Source organism: Phyllostomus discolor, chromosome 15, assembly GCF_004126475.2.
Source record: "Phyllostomus discolor isolate MPI-MPIP mPhyDis1 chromosome 15, mPhyDis1.pri.v3, whole genome shotgun sequence".
Lineage (NCBI taxonomy): Eukaryota > Metazoa > Chordata > Mammalia > Chiroptera > Phyllostomidae > Phyllostomus > Phyllostomus discolor.
In genome coordinates this window covers 11913563-11927192 of record NC_040917.2, presented here as the reverse complement: position 1 = coordinate 11927192, position 13630 = coordinate 11913563, and the positions used below count along the sequence as shown (strand labels likewise).

Below are 13630 nucleotides of genomic sequence, written 5' to 3'. Positions count from 1 at the left end.
GCAGAAATGTACCTGATGGAAGAGTGTGGCTATCCAGCGCCTCAGGTGCAGCTGCAGGAAATTCAATGGCTTTATTGCACCCTCTCTCTGGCCTGGCCTGATAATGATTCGAAAAGGACCCTTCTCCTAATCTTATCTATATGGTCATTCTGTCCTGAGGTCCAGGAAGATCAATTCCTCTAAATGTAATTAAACTGTGTGGCAGTTTATATTTTTAAAGAGAATGGAAACAGCTAGATTGATAGTGATCTCAAGATTAATATCACAAAATCTTTAATATATTGTAACACCGAACTGCACTTTATGGGGGTGGAAAAGAGAGATAGCCTTTTCTGTTATAATCTGTCCTTAGTCCACCTTGCCCTTTCTCCCTTCATCCTAATTAATACATCTCTTCCACACTTTTTACGTGATCCCTCAAGACTCACAAAATACCAGTGTGCTTATGTAGCCTTTCAGCACCTCGTGTGTCGCTTTTCACATTCTGAATGACTTTTTTATCCCCCTAAATTCAAATCTCTGTCATGCTCAGGACTACTTCCCATGATGCCCTCCGCATTTATCCCCTGTGCCAGAACTCCCTCTCGTTAGAATGCCTGCAGCGCCGAATCACAGATTTAGTGCTTACCTCCATTCGTATAGAGCAGTAGTATCCCCTGCGTATTGCCGTGATCTCCCCGCACTGGCCTTTAAAGCTTTAACAAAGCCGTGTGTTATTTTCTGGATTGTGTTCCAGTGTCCAGATGCAGTTCTGACAGTCTCAAATTTGGGAACCCACCCTTGAGCCCTAAGCTTAGTCGTTTCTGCAGCGTTCTGCACTAGCTGTGCCTCCCATGGGTTAGCCCCTGACAGAGTGCAGCCCGCAGGCCAAATCCAGCCTGCCACCCGGTCTGCCAGGTTTTACTCCAGCCCACTTGCTTGTGCAGACCCTGGAGCTGCTTTCACGCCACAGTGAGAGCTGAGTTGTTGTGACCGACACCACTGGCCTGTGTGTGTCACTCTGGCCTTTCACACAAGCGTGCTGACCTCTGGTCTTGCTCGTGAGCTTCAGCTGGGGAGGTGCCGACCATCATCATAAAAACTTGTATCCTGAGTAAATTTTAAAAATATGTCTATCCCATTAGGCTCTGCCCTGGGGAACAAGGACTGTAATCTTCTGCATCTTTCTATTGATGTTGTTTGATGAAAGAATACCTAGCAAATTTAGTATTCTAAGTTAGTTCCGCTGTCCCTGTTAAGGGTGATTTCACTGGAGGCGTGAGAGAACAGGATCTTGATAGCAATGGATGGTAGGACAACATGGAGGGATGTTTGGAAGTGATATGACAGAGACAGCATGGAAACTTCACAAGTTACTTAATAAAAAGGAGTTTGTTTGCTGGTATTTCTTTGTCAGTGTAGTTATACAGGAATTGTGTTCTTCACTGATCTTTTATTAAAACTGGCGTCCATACTAAAAGCCCCCGAGAACAGTGAGCCGTGACTGGTGTCCCGGTGACAGCACAAGGCAGAGGTGATACTCTAATGTCCGCTGTTTCTTTGGCTGCCGCAGGTCATGGGAGACAATCTGCTGCTGTCGTCCGTCTTCCAGTTCTCCAGGAAGATTCGCCAGTCCATAGACAAAACCGCCGGGAAGATCAGGTGCTGTTTGTCCCGCCAGCCTCCCTGCTTGTGTTACTAACCGCCGCCTGTTCCCCATTCTCGAGCCTGCTGCCGCCACAGCTCCAGGGAACCAGGGAAGTCAGTGGCACCGAGTCCTGCTTCTACCTCGACCACGTTCCTCCCTTTTCAGAGAGAAGTGAGAGCCGCAGGCCAGTGAGGCAGCATGAAGGGGACAAACAGAGAAATAAATGTCCCAGAGAATCACATACCTTATCATTGCAAGTGAACAGCTGTAGTCACTTAGGTTAACTTAATTAATAACCAGAAACAATTTCTCTTCCATGTTATACTGGTATTTTAAGTTAACAGACTTTTGGGGCTTCTTTTGTAAGACCTCAAACTTTATTCCAGTTTGATCTTCTTCATCAGTGAAGGGGACAGTTTGCGTACTCTTTAAAGAGTCAGAAAACATATGGAAAGGGGCTTTATGCAAAATATGTGTAGTTCAACAATTTGAAGCACAAACATTTTTCCCAGTAACCATTTTCTGGCAAAATTCACTGTATTTTCAGCACTGTGTGGCTAATCACAGACTTCCTGTTTAGTACAAGACCATTGTAGTTCAGAGTTGGTCCATGAAATAGTCATTGTTTTCTTACTTCCCACCAATCCTAGTGCTGTTAGGACTCTTACAACACACGTAATAATTTACTTATGCTGTAATATAATAGTCTTAAGGATAACAGCCCTTAGGTGTCTGGCAAGGATGTTTATTTGGGGGGTTTAGAAAATTCAACAGTAGCCCTGCTGGTGTGGCTCAGTGGGTTGGGTGTCGTATAGCAAACTGAAAGGTTGCCAGTTCGATTCCTAGTCAGGGCACATGCCTGGGTTGCAGGCCACACCTCCACTTGGAAGCGTGCAAGAGGCAACCCGTTAGTGTTTCTCTCCCTCTTTCTCCCTTTTTCCCCCTCTCTCTAAAAAAATAAATTTAAAAAGATTCAACAGTAGATCAGAATGTTCTTATATCGGATTCCAAACCCATTATTGCCTTTTTAAGCGTGGTTATGAGTAATCATAGATATTTTACACCTGATTTGATATTCATGAATTTCTTGTTTTTTAATAAGTTGAACCTGGCATATTGATCCTTAAAGAAATACAAGTAAGTAATTTACTTGTGCAGTGTTGATGTTTACATAAGGCAGGAAATTAGATTTCCAGGCTCAATAAAGAAACTTAAAACAAAAACAAAAGGATGCCTGGCATTTACATCTTTGTAAAACTGCTGAGTCACGTCTCAGATTCCCAAGTAGTGGGGCAATGTTTGAATAACAAATCAAAATGTGGGGTACTTTATAAGTTAACATATTTGAATTTAATTTCTAACATAAGGATAATTATCTTTATTGTGATTGTTTTTATCAAAAGGATAGCGTCTTCATTCCTAGCAGTTAGTAATGATGTGCAGTATACTAATATGAATTAACATTTTTAAAGAAAAACACAGTAAGCACTCCAGTTTTTAACCTTTAAAATAATGTTCACACTTCACTCATCGGTAAGATCCCTTTTCCTATATAAAGAAATCTTGAGAGACACAATTATTCATATCTAATTCAACCTGTTTTAATCTTAATTTCATCTTATGTTTATGCTGCATATGTTCTGTCTGAGCAAAGTTTTGTTTTCATTATAACTGGTGGTTAATTACAAATATCAGATAAAATTTGGGGGGTTATAGCATCATCTACATTTGTTTTACATTTGGTTTTTAATAAAGAATGAGATAAATACACAAGAGCGTATGTACATATTCACAACCACTCAGTTACTTTTTAATACAGATCTCTCACATAAAGGAGTTTGTTGGTGATACTGGCTCAGGATTTTATTTGCAATTATTCATGTTTTAGTGGTTTCTTCATCGTTGTTTAGCTTTGAAAAGATACCTTGTTTTTGTATTATTAAAAATGTGATAGATTTCTAAATTAAAATGCTTCTGTTTTTTGATTTGTAGAATATTATTTAAAGATAAAGATCGGAATTGGGATGAAATAGAAAGCAAATTAAGAACTGAAAGTGAAGTTCCTATTGTGAAAACCTCAAGCATGGTATGGTAATTTTCCTTGACTAGTAAAATATCTTAGTAGCGACGTTTTATTTTAAGGGATTGATATGCTTATTTTTGAGCTGTTTGTTGATTTACATTTTTAAAGGAACATATGAATGCAATATTGGGGAATTTTATGCCTTAAACAGTCTTTTGCAGGAGTTTAAAATACTGATTGCTTTGAAGTTACAAGAATATGAAGGAGGAACCTTTTGTTTCTTGTTATTATCGTGCACTTGTGTTCTTATAATAATTGTACATTCGAAGCAGGCATTTTTGAAATAAGAGCCAAACTCAAATATAAGTTGACATGAGTCGTTTCCATTTGCTTAATAAATTGCTTGTTTTCACCTCAAAATTGGCATAGATTTTCATTGATCAGAGAATCATCCTGAAAACTGAGGCTGGAAGCTTACACATTTTTCCAAAGAACATCGAATCCTTAGGCACATCTGCAAAGTTGTTGTAGTGTGGATCAATATAAGTTTTTCAAAACTTCTTCTTAATTGTAGTATCATGTTGAACTCTCCATCTTCTATCATTGTCTCATGGAAAAAAGTAATTTTATTTTAACATTAATTGAAAGATTTTAAAATTGGCATCTTGTTCACTGGATCTCCTAATCATTTCATATCTTATTGCTATAAATGTGGTGCCATGTAGAGGATGTTAAGTATCCCAAATAAGATGAGTCTGAGAATCACTGCCTATCAAATAAAGATGTTTTTCGTGAAGTCAGGTCATTTTTGTCGTTGCTTCCCCCACAGGAGATCTCCTCCATCTTGCAGGAGCTGAAGAGAGTTGAGAACCAGCTGCAAGGTGAGTCTGCTGTTGATTCAGTGGAGAGAGCTGACAGTTTAGAGCAGTGCGTAGTGAGTGGTATTTCTTAGAGGATTCTTATCATTAGAACGTTACTTGATTAAATATAATGACATAGATAAAATTATAGAGTTGTGATTATCCAAATTACTCATAAAAAGAAAGTTTAAAGCCCAATATAAATAATTTAAAAGACAGCAAAGGGAAATCTTGGGCATACTGTTAGATGTTATAAACTAATTTATAGTCTTATATGTATTACCTATTAAATATACAGATACTAATATGTGAGAAACATGTAAAATAATGTACTAAAATATGTGTGTGCAACTGAAAATGCTTATCGAGAGTTAGCGTTCTGTCTTTGGCCTGGCGGTTCTTAAATTGTACTGGTGGTGGAACCCAGGTGAACTGGGAACACAAGCAATGACGGTTGGGTAAACAAGAAATGAGTGCATCACTCTGACCATGGGGAACAGAGGAGAAAGCGAGAAGAGAGGCTCGGTTAGCCGCCTCCTTGGACAGGGACCTTGTGTCGGCTGTGTCCGATCTCAGTCACACATCAGGGCCTGTGTAGGCCTGGACCCAGAGGTCCCCAGTGGTCCCCAGCGGTACCACAGCTAATTCTAGAATGAACTGCTAATTCTATTCAGTTTTTGTTGCTTGAATTATCATAGACATGATATGTGAGCCCTACCTAGGTGATTTTCAATCTTTATTCAGCCTCAACACCCCTGAGCGTTTGGATGAACCCCATGAGTAAAAGTGGCTCTGTTAGCTGGTAGAATGGGGGTACATCTAGAGGACCTCTCAGGTGATTCCTAAGTCTGTCGGTGCTTCCTTCTCCCAAAACCCCTCTCTACCCAAGGCCAAGTTGAAAATCACTGGTTTTAACTAGCCCTTCCCATGGAGGTAGCAAGGTCCATTTGGCTGGCTGGGGCTGCCGGGGGATCCTCAGGGCTCAGCGGCACACACATGCACACTTGCACGTGGCCAATGTGCTGGCACTGTCACCAGGACAAATGACAGCATGACATTGGTGGCACTCAGAGTGGGCCCACATTGTTCAGTTTCCCAAGCCTTCAGGTTACTCCAAAACCCATCAGTAGCAACCCGTCCCCAGTTTCCAGAGTGGTTAATACCGCCAGGAGTCTGGACTAAAATTATAACCGGTATTTTCAGTCATCCCCCTTAAAAAAAGGAAAGCGAATTTTAAAAAGATTTTTTCTGAATTCCACATCTCCAAATGCCAGTCTTCCAACAGGCTCTGAAATGCCCGAGTGAGCCTCTCAGGGCACCAGAGAAAGCGCTCAGGTCTGTGAACTCTATAGATCAGCCCCCAAATCACTGAAGTGGGGTTTAAACAGTATAGAAAGGATTAGCCAAAATTAAGCATCATATGCAAGCATCAGTAGTCAAAATATTATCCAAGCATAGCGGTGTCCCGCTCCAAACCTCACCGCATTGACGGTTGTCTTTCCCCTCCCCCTTCTCCCTCCGCCAGTGATCAACGCCATGATCGACCCGGATGGCACCCTGGAGGCCCTGAACAGCATGGGGTTCCCCAGTGCCCTGCTGCCGTCGCCCCCGAAGCAGAAGTCCAGCCCCGTGAACAACCACGGCAGCCCGGGCCAGGCGCCCGCCCTCTGCCCGCCGGAAGCTCGGGCCCTTCACCCCGCCACCGTCTCGGGCTCAGCCGAGTTTGAGAACGCGGAGTCCGAGGCCGACTTCAGCATCCATTTCAACAGGTTCAACCCCGACGGGGAGGAGGAGGACCTCGCCGTCCCCGAGTGACTTTCTGGGGGCTGTTAGGAAGGAACGACCTGTGGAATGACCGGGAATACTGGCAGCAGCGTGGTGTCGACTTGCACAAAACAAGACAGCTTGGTCAAGTACAATCTTGTTATCTCTGGCTTTTTAATTTTATTTATTTATTTTCCCCCCTCTAACGTGGTATCATAGTCATCCCTTCCAGCCACTTAGATACCCACTTGGTGCACACGTAGGAAAAAGCAGATCGTGGCAATTTCACCTTTTGTGGTTTATGGTTTCCAAATTGAATATAATGACATCCTTTCCCTGCACAGATTTTTGTTTCTGTTTTTTTAAAGCCGTGCTGTGACCTCCAGGCAAGCTAAATGCCCAGCATTTCTGGCCCCTGTGTCTCCGTGCCAAGCTGCTCCCCGAAACGGACTTTCCCTTCACCTGTACAGATTTGTTAAACACTTATATTTACTTCTCAGTAATAGGATTTATATTAGTACTCATCGCCATTGGATACAGTGATCTATAACTCTCCACAGTCAAACTGACCTTTTAAAAAAAGTCATTCTTATGTTCTAAAATTTTCCAACATACATGTGATTTATATAATTTTGTTGCTACGTAAATTGTCTTGGGGTTTCCGGAGATGAACTATTATGTTTGCACTAAGATTTGCTGGGAGTGGTAGGCGGGCGTATCTGTAGATCAGTAAGGACTAACCGCCCTTTTTTGTACATAGGAGACTGATAATACTGTATTCATTTTAACCCTACAGCGTTTTACTCCACTTTCAAAAAAGATGAATTTGGCACTTTTTAAACATTTTTTTTTACGGAAGTAAGATTTTTCTCTCTCGCTTTAGGGCCAATGATAACTAGAGAGATTAAACTGGACAGATAGTGTAGGTGGAGTCTATTTTTAAAGCTAAGAACATGTATATTGGTCCCGTGTTACCGAGTTTCTATGTGACGGTTGAAAAAAAAAATTCCCCGAAACGATCATGAAGTTAAAATTTTCTGTGTTAGGACACTTGGAGAACCAGTAGTCGTAAGCTTAGTCGGTAGTCTCACTCCCAGGCAGAGTGAATTGCTTCTGTGTGTTTCCCTGTAGGACCCACTAGTGAATTCCGTCTCCGTCTTTCTTCCTCGTTTATAAGGACTCTGCGAGACGACAGCGACAAAGGGCCTGTGTCACTGAACGGAAAGCCAGTGACAAATGTCTTCTGTAAACCTGTTTTCTTCTCTTTCCAGTAAGGTCGCATTTGGATAAGTTTTCAAAGAAAGCAAGTACCTTCGTGTTTCCAGAACACTATAATTTGGGTGAATCTTAATTCAGTTAAATGTTATTAGTAGACTTGGAGTTTTCCCTTGACGCCATCAGTTTATAAAGGTTAAAACCGCAACCTTTGCAAATTAATGAAATGGTCCATAATGTATCAGCAATAATCCTGTGCTACATTTGTGTTAAGAAACTAACTATACACTGCAGAACTTTACAGGATTTTATAAAAATCCTGTACTGTTGGGCCAGTTAATAAAGATGCAAAAAGAACAGCAAAAAATACCCTTTTGTAGAGATGTAAAAACAGAAGTCTGTTGTGTGATGGATCTCATGTTTTTCTTTAAAGTTTTTTTTCAAAAGGGTAAATGAACTATTTTCCTGGTGAAGCTAAATACCCCGTTCTAATAAAGGAAGACTGAAAAAACGTTTTAAAGAACATGAATGGAAAGACACAAATGCTTTGAAGAAATAAATGAAACTTTAAAACAGGGTCAGTCCATTTGAAGAAACAATGAAACAACATAATCAATTGTCCCTTCTTTTATTGAATGTTTGGGTACTGATTATGTCCCCGGGGAGGGAGAAGGTAAGGAGTTGATTAGGAACACATTAGCATCTGTCTCCTTACATTATTGTTTAAGTGTTTACACAGGTTTGTTTAAACATTTGGCCTTTTACTATGTTATTTTTATTTTTTAATGAATACATTATTCTCCTTATTTATTTTTGTTACATTTATTACTTATGTTATTTTGTTATGCATTTACAACTCCATTTTTAAATAAAGTGTTTCTGGAACTTTATACAGTGATTGCACATTTTCTTTCTTCTACCATCTGGATCGCTAACACTTCATCACTTTGACAAATTGCCATTTAGACGCCATTTTCTCAAAGCCTAGCAAAGGAAAGAGGCCTCAGCTCTGATTAATGTGGGAGAAGAGCCACGAGGTAAGAGGAGGTGCAGGTGGCCCTGTCTTCTTCCAACATTTCTAAAGCAGACGCTCCCAGACTGGACCCCGGCCACCACATCAGACTGGAACATCCATGGTTTCCATGCTGTTATCCCAGAGCGGGGTCCACAGCTGTTTCCGTTGCGCCTGCCGCAGCTCCAGAGTGGCCAGTGGCCTGCGTGGGAAGTGCTGTGCCTGCCCAGTTTTGGAAGCAAATACAAACGTCAGAAGAAGAACTGGAATCAGAGAGTATCCGAGCCCGTGGCTTAGATGGGGAAACCGACATCCGTATCCAGTATCCCCTCTTCTGGAGGGACGCAATGTTTGACCCATCAGACCTGGGAGTATTTCATATTTCCTAATAAAAATAGCTCACGGCCGCTGCTGGGCTGCCTCCGTGTCTCTGGCGACCTCTCAGAAGTTGCGGCACATTTTGCTAGTGCTCATCACCAGTATCGATGGGCGTCGCTATAGTTACGGGCGTGGGCGAAGCGGTGCGCCACGGTGCTGGGGAAGGCAGGTGGGCTCGCTGAGGACGAGGTTGGAACGTGTGATCACCGTTAGGTAGATGCCACGCCAGCGCAAGTTCCCAGACTGGCCCTTGAACACACAGAAGGATGTCAGGGGTGGAAATTACAGCCAGGTCCTGACCCGTGGTCTAGACCATGAGCTCCGTGAAGACCTGGAGTGGCTGGCAAACTTCGGGCCCACGGAGCACTGTGGCCGTTTCCGGGGACTTCACATTGGAGGCCAGCAGGCCAGGACCTAACAACCAAACGCGTGCAGCCGGCCCAAGCAGAGCCAGGGTTTGAGCCCAGATCAGTTCCCCTCAAACGGTCCTGGCACTTAGTTAACAGTCCCCCCTTCGCCCCACAGTGTCTCTGTTTGGATCGCACACGTACACGTTTACCCAGGTTTGAGGACAGCGCTGCCCACCACTTCCTGCTACCTCGTTCTCCAAGGCAGAGCGCAGGAGGGGTGCCCGTGCCCGACCCCAGGGGCCACGCGCTGAGTCAGAACCCGGCTGGCCCCCTGAGCCACCTCAGGGAGGGGAACCTGGCTTGGGAAAGAGGCGAAGTATGAGGAGGAAACAGGCTCTTTTTCCAGAAGTGAGTTTAGACGTGGATCCTCAGCTTTATGAATCACAATGAGTCTCAGGCCCCATACCTTTTCCTTAAACACCTGGTTGTATTGTTACACTGTCCTGAAACTGTAGGGCACCAAAATCAAAGAGGCAAATCTTAAGAAATACTCCGAGAGAGAAGAAAGATTGGTTGCTCGTTTGTTTGCTTTTACCAAGAACTGCAACTAGACTTCCCAACAGTAACGAGAGTGAGAATGCAGGGAACTAACATATTGTTGATGGGAGTGTGTTTGTACAGAACTCCCAGGTGTGTGAGAATGATGGTACTATTTTCTGAATTGCGTTATCCCTGCAGATGGAGGGGAGAGGAAGGAAGTGGACATTGGGTGAGGCTTTAGCTGTGCTGAAATATTTTCTTTATTAAAAAATAGTATTTCTGTTTATAGTATTATAAATAAAATAGAATTATAGTACTGAAATAATGCACTCAAAACAAATAAGATAAAGTACTAATAGCTGCCTCATCTTGCTGATATGCCATTAAATTTATTTCCTGTGCTTTTTTTTGTATGCCTGAATTGTTTCAAGTTTTAAAAAATGTTTTAAGATATATTTCCTTCCCTTTTTAAAAAAGTTAATTTGTACTTAAAGAATGTCAAACAGTATCACAAATTGATACTGAATTTATGGCATGTCTAACAAGGAGAGTGATTTACCAAATCTGCTTACACTTGAAGGAGTTAAAATGTAAGCATGGAACTGGCACTGAACTCCAGAAACTGGACTAGCATTGCTGAAAAGAGCAAAATCCATTCAGCTCTTGCAACCGTAGACACTGGAGCTTATATCCAGCACCCAGGCCTCGGGATCCCCTGCCTCCTCTTCAGGAATATGTCTTCATTGATTTCCAGAATTTTCTAATTATGGGAAGTGTTCCCAGAAAACAGGAGTGAGATTTAGGGAGAAGGAACCCAGGAAGGAGGAAAAGTTAGTAATGTCACATCCTGAGGTCATCTCTCTTATGGGTAATGGGGGGTTTGACCCCCACCAGGGCCACCTAACGAACAAGGAGACTGAGCACCGGAAGGGGAGGAGCGTTTACTCGCCAGTTCCCGCCTCCCATCCTCCGAGGGCTGCCCCTGCGGCATCAACTCCCCCGCACATTCAGGTGGTAATGGTGTGAGTGCTGGGCTGGTCCCTGCGGGCGCCTCACGCGGTGGTGCCCGCAGGAAGAGAGACGCTCCAGCAGATGGGACGTGGCGCCAGGTTGCACCTGCTCAAAACTGGTTGCTGCAGCGATGGCTGGAGCGAGGGGTGAACCAAGGGGAGGTGAGGCAGGACACAGGTTTTGTCCACAAGTGGACGGTGCAAAAATGGCAATCTCCTGAGTGGTGAAAAATTAAAACCCGCGTATCTACTCTTTGTTTCAATCACACAAGAGACGATATTGGGCAAATCCGTGTCACTAAGGGAGCAAAACGACATCAAGGTGGCTGACTGTTCACAGTGGAAATCATTAGTTTTCATTCCTATGCACTTGAATGGAGACAGTATTGTGTAAAGTAGGCCCCGCCCTGGTTTTCCATTCAGAATCCCTCAGGAGCGCACCGATACAGTGTGCCTGGACAAGACGCACTCATTGAATGCCATCAGGGCCATTTCATTCTTGAAGTAATAGGCAAAGCATAAAGTCTTTTTCTCCACATGCTACAAGGACAAGAACTCAGGGCTTCACAGGGCAATGTATGGCTTAAACTGCATTTTTTATTTCAATATTCAACTTCGGATTCCCTAAGTTGCCAAGATTCACCCTCGTTGGGTTTGGAGAAAGAACAAAATATCTGAAGACACGGTTTTTGCTCCTGGACCCCAAGGTGCTGATGAAGAATTTGTAATAAGGCTGTCTTACAGATAGCTGCCATCGCCACCGGGAGTGCCAGTGTGCTGGGCGCGCGGTGCTCACACACTTGTAATAACCGTAGGCTCCTTGGAAAGTGCCTGTCCCCAGAGCAGGCGATGCCCTCACCGAAGCCGGATTTCCAGGGCAAAGGGCACTCCCCAGAGGCCTGAGTGAAGTAGTTTCCAGACAGAGTAACTGATGGAACTATTTTATGCTTCAATAGGAAATTGAAGGGCCTCATTTTGCCAGGAAGATAATAGGATTGTTACAGTTTTACCTTGTTTCTTTTCCAAAGATTTTATTTATTTTTAGAGAGACGGGGAAAGAGAGGAAGAGAACCCTCAATGTGTGGTTGCCTGTAATGCACTCCCTACAGGGACCATGGCCTGCAACCCAGGTATGTGCCTTGACTGGGAATCAAACCAGCGACGTTTTGGTTCACAGGCCTGAGCTCAATCCACTGAGCCACACCAGCCAGGGCCAGTTTTACCTTTTTTGTGTGATAAGATATATATAACTTAACATTTACCATTTTAACCATTTTCAGTGTCCAATTCAGTGACATTAAGGACATTCACAGTGTTTTACAACTATCACCAGCATCTATTTCCCAAACTTTCATCATCCCACATAGGCACTCTGTACCTTTAAATAATAATTCTCCATTCTCTCCTCCCTGGAGCCCCAAGGAACCACTGTTCCACTTTCCATCTCTGAACTTGACTCTTCTAAGTACCTCACATAAGGAGAACCATACAATATTTGACCTTTTGGGCGGGTTCATTTCTCTTAGCAAAATGTCTTCGATGTTCATCCATGCGGCAGCATGTGACAGAGGCTCGTTTTTTCAAAGGCTGAATAATAGTCTGTTGGTTTTATCCATTGCATTTTATTTACCCATTCATCTGTTGGTGGACACCTGGATTATGTGAACCCCTACAAGCCCTTGGACTGTGATGCATACGTAACAATTATTACCTTGCTTTGCACTTAGATGTGTACTTGATCCTCTTTCAAACTAGGATGTGAGCTTTGGAAAGGCAGATACGTGACTATTTATATTTGTATTTATCAATAAGCTTTGCTCATAGGGGCTAGCCCATTGTAGGTGCTCAAATGTATACCAAGGGCATGAATTCTGTTAAGGAACTTACTTAAGATACAAAATTAAAAAAACATCCATTCTACTTTTTGTATTCTTGTAAAGGTTTGAAATGCTTTTATTTTCAAAGGAGTACTAGATTCACACAGGAAAAATGGCTCCAATCACTAACATTTACCCATTTCTGTAACTCTCACCCTGGTGCTAAGAGTTTAACAGCATCAGGTACCACACAGACTCCGAGACATTTGCTAACACTGTTGATCTGTTGGCACCTGACCAGACCATCGGCTGTGCCTGGGTGCTGCCCCCTCCTCTTCTCTCCGCCCACCCCTTACCTATGGCCAAGTGAAAACCACAGCGGGCACTCTTGTGGCCCCCAGAACTTACCTGATAGGTCACTGGAGCCCTCTGTCATGCGTTATCCAATGTTTGTGACAAATGCCAACAAATGTAAGTATTTTGTTGTCTAAACAGTTACTACATATGTGTCTGCATGGCAAGGCTGGCTCTGAAAGGTAAAAATGATTCCTGCCTATTGAGCAACTCCCATGTACCCAAGGCCATATAAGACAGCTATTAGGACTGCTGTCTCCATGTTGTAAAAGAGAAAAAGCCGAGACTCGGAGGCATGAACTGACTTCACCGGTGTCCCTCAGTTACAAAGTGAAACAGCCAGGGTTTGAATACAAACTGTGAATCACTGTGCACCAAGAACTGTGAGGGACGTGACACTTTGCCCTACTTGTAAGCTAAGCAGTCGCCTGCCACCATTCCACAAATCCTGGCAGGAAGTGCAAGAGGCTTGGGTCAGAGACAGACTGTGTTACTCACAGCAACAGGCGTAGCCAGAGTGTCAGCACTTTCCTGAGCTGGTTCCCTAAGCCCCAGTTCCCACGAGGCAACGCATGGAGCACCCACCCAGTGGCCGCTGCACACACCCTGGGGTGTGATAGGCGAAGAGCCCCGCTCTCAGGAGCCTGACTGTTTCATACTGGACAGTGAGCACGGCTGCC

The 13630-nt window shown here is 43.5% G+C and overlaps 1 protein-coding gene across 12 annotated transcripts in view; it reads left to right on the top strand.

Annotated features, from left to right (window-relative positions):
- CEP170 (centrosomal protein 170) overlaps positions 1-8379 on the top strand; it is a 99870-nt gene extending 91491 nt beyond the window's left edge. For all 12 annotated transcript variants that reach the window (XM_028531102.2, XM_036016145.1, XM_036016147.1 and 9 more), the window contains 4 exons: positions 1553-1641; positions 3620-3713; positions 4480-4531; positions 6036-8379. In XM_028531102.2, the coding sequence (XP_028386903.1) occupies positions 1553-1641; positions 3620-3713; positions 4480-4531; positions 6036-6325 (525 nt within the window). In that variant the 3' untranslated portion in view covers positions 6326-8379. The remainder of the gene's footprint in view (positions 1-1552; positions 1642-3619; positions 3714-4479; positions 4532-6035) is intronic.
- The last annotated feature ends 5251 nt before the right edge of the window (positions 8380-13630 follow it).